The sequence below is a fragment of the Cajanus cajan genome, chromosome 6 (genome assembly GCF_000230855.2).
Source record: "Cajanus cajan strain Asha chromosome 6, NIPB_CcT2T_4, whole genome shotgun sequence".
In the NCBI taxonomy this organism is placed as follows: domain Eukaryota; kingdom Viridiplantae; phylum Streptophyta; class Magnoliopsida; order Fabales; family Fabaceae; genus Cajanus; species Cajanus cajan.
In genome coordinates, this window is record NC_138522.1 from 6803690 (window position 1) to 6806452 (window position 2763).

The 2763-nt window shown below is 36.3% G+C and overlaps 1 protein-coding gene across 1 annotated transcript; it reads left to right on the forward strand.

Annotated features, from left to right (window-relative positions):
• Positions 1-2763, forward strand: LOC109797016 (manganese-dependent ADP-ribose/CDP-alcohol diphosphatase). The gene is made up of 2 exons (XM_020356897.3): positions 1-219; positions 1641-2763. Exon 2 carries the CDS (start codon positions 1662-1664, stop codon positions 2619-2621), a length of 960 nt encoding a protein of 319 aa, XP_020212486.2. The 5' UTR covers positions 1-219; positions 1641-1661; the 3' UTR covers positions 2622-2763.

Below are 2763 nucleotides of genomic sequence, written 5' to 3' on the forward strand. Positions count from 1 at the left end.
CGTGTGTCGGACAGCTAAACTTGAATGGCTCAATTTCATTGGTTTTAACGTCTCGCAATCCGCAAATATGTCTCTTTACCTGGCAGCATCAGCATTCAGCACAGTTTCTTTCGACTTAACAGACCATCTTCCTTGAACCAATTCCATTCCATTCATTTTGCTGCTTCTCTGTTTTCAACTACATAGATTGCCGTTTCAACATATATCTCCCCAACACCGGTTCGTCCCTCTAACCTCTCAGCCCCTTTATTTTATTGCCTCATTCTCTTTGAGCTGCTCTTAAGTCTGAGCTGAATGAAGCCAATTGTTTCTTACTTTGTTTGCAAACTCACTTATCTATTCCCTTTTGCCATTGCAAGCGAGGTCACTCATATTGGCTGTTTGATTTTCCCTTGTCTTTAGTGGGTTAGACCTAACTTGGTTTCTAGGTTCAGGATTATATATTTCTATTTTGGTCCTATTTATCTCCAACAACATTAGTTTCAAATTTAATTCTGGGTTCTATCCAATTTGGGGCCTCTTGGAAACTGAATTTGTAAACTGTGATGTGATGTGATGTGATGCCAAATTTAGGTTCTAATTAAGGTAAATATCGCATAAAAGATCTCATATTCATTAGAAATACGAAGAAAATATAAAATATAAGTAATCCTTACAATATTAACTGATTTAATTAGTAAGGTTGAGTCAGATTTATAATTTATAATATTAAGATAGTATTAGAGTATATCCTAAAGAGTCTTATTAAACTTTTCCAACCATCTATTATGATCTCACATGTTTAGTCCTTCAAATTTGTATGAAGTTTTGTAAGATTTAATTAGGCTTTGAATTGTAAAGTTCTCACTTTTTCATTTCTTTTCGATATGAGGCTTCGCTTATCCACATTTGAGTTCCTAATAATGTGTCCCATACGGAGCATAACCTAGACAAACAGAGTCTAGAGTCCAAATTGTCACATAAATATACTTCTAATAAATCTAAGTAGAAAGCAAAAAAATGGATCTAACAGTATGGCAAAACCATAAACCTAAAGGCAACATACGAAACATAGGTCCTTCTACTTACTCTGTCTTTTCTTTTTCAAGTAGTGACTTTGGTTAATTCATATGCGCGATTAGAATTCACACTGGAATTTTCAATACCATTAAATTCAAGTTTCCTCATCAGCTGATTTTAAGATGCTGTGAATAATTTAAAGTTGGGGTTGTGACTCATGATGTAGATTCATGAGGTGAACTGTGGGGGCGATGAAGCCTGATTATTTAAATTTAGCCGTTAACGTTCAATCATCTTCCCAAAAGAAAAGTAAGTTCCGAAACTCTCCTGCCTGATCCTCAACTTTGTAGCTACGCAGACAAAGCAACTTTCCAAATTGAAGAGAAAAAATAAAAGAGCTTGCTCATCTCAAATACCATAAAAAAACTTTGAATATCTCTAAGCATTGCCCTATGCAAGATAATTTTAACACAGGCCAAGTTAGCAACCAACATTTTGTTTGTTTTTGTTTTGCTCTGTGCATTTTCTCCCTCTGATTCTCTGAATAATTGCTGAGGTTGAGAATGAGATGATTGGTTTCTGTGTTTAAGATAAGATTGAGTACTACTTTGATGACTTCATAAATGTTAAATGTATGATAGGGACACGCAGTGAGAGACGTCATGGTTTCTTCTAATGGACTAGCAACTACGCAACCTATTTTTTCTTTTGGATTGATTTCTGATGTCCAATATGCTGACATTCCTGATGGTAGCTCGTTCCTTGGTGTTCCACGGTATTATAGGCATAGTATTCTTGTGTTGCGGAGAGCAATTAAAGAATGGAACACTCATCAGAAGCACAAGTTTGTGGTTAATTTTGGAGATATTGTTGATGGATTTTGTCCCAAAGATCAATCTCTTAGTACTGTAAAGAAAGTTCTGGACGAATTTGAGATGTTCAGGGGACCTGTGTATCATATGATTGGCAATCACTGCCTATACAATCTTCCTCGCCGCAAGTTACTTCCATTGTTGGAGATACAAACTCTTGATGGTCGTGCATACTATGATTTCTCACCAGTGCCTGAATATAGATTTATAGTTCTGGATGGCTATGACATCAGTGCCATTGGTTGGCCCCAAGATCATCCAAAAACATTGGAGGCCTTGAAAATTCTAAGGGAGAAGAACCCAAATGAAAATAAGAACAGTCCAACAAATTTGGAGGGGCTTGAAAGAAGGTTTCTCATGTTTAATGGAGCCATTGGAAAGCAACAGATGGAATGGTTAGATGGTGTTCTCATGGAGGCAACAAATTTGGAACAGAAGGTGATTGTGTGTTGCCATCTACCTCTAGATCCTGGTGCGGGAAGTGAGAAGGGACTGTTGTGGAATTATGATGAAGTAATGAATTTGATACACAGATACAATTGTGTTAAGGTATGTCTCGCTGGACATTATCATAAAGGAGGATACTCCATTGATTCTCATGGGATACACCATAGAGTTCTTGAAGCTGCTTTGGAATGTCCTCCAGGTACGGATGCATTTGGAAACATTGATGTATATGATGATCGGATATCTCTTGTGGGAACTGACAGAATGAAAAGTACAGACATGCATTTTAATCCCCCAAGTTAATTTGTATGACTGGATGTGTTGATGTTTAGAAGAAGAATTATAAATCTTCATACAACATCTTCATATTAATCCGCCTACTCTTTTGTTTTTGCTCAAGTATTGAATGCATTTTATAGACATTAAATGCATTTATTTTTTTCAA

What these genes read in the sequence shown, in the direction of transcription:
- LOC109797016 (XM_020356897.3), top strand. Translation starts at nt 1,662, where the DNA reads ATGGTTTCTTCTAATGGACTAGCAACTACGCAACCTATTTTTTCTTTT.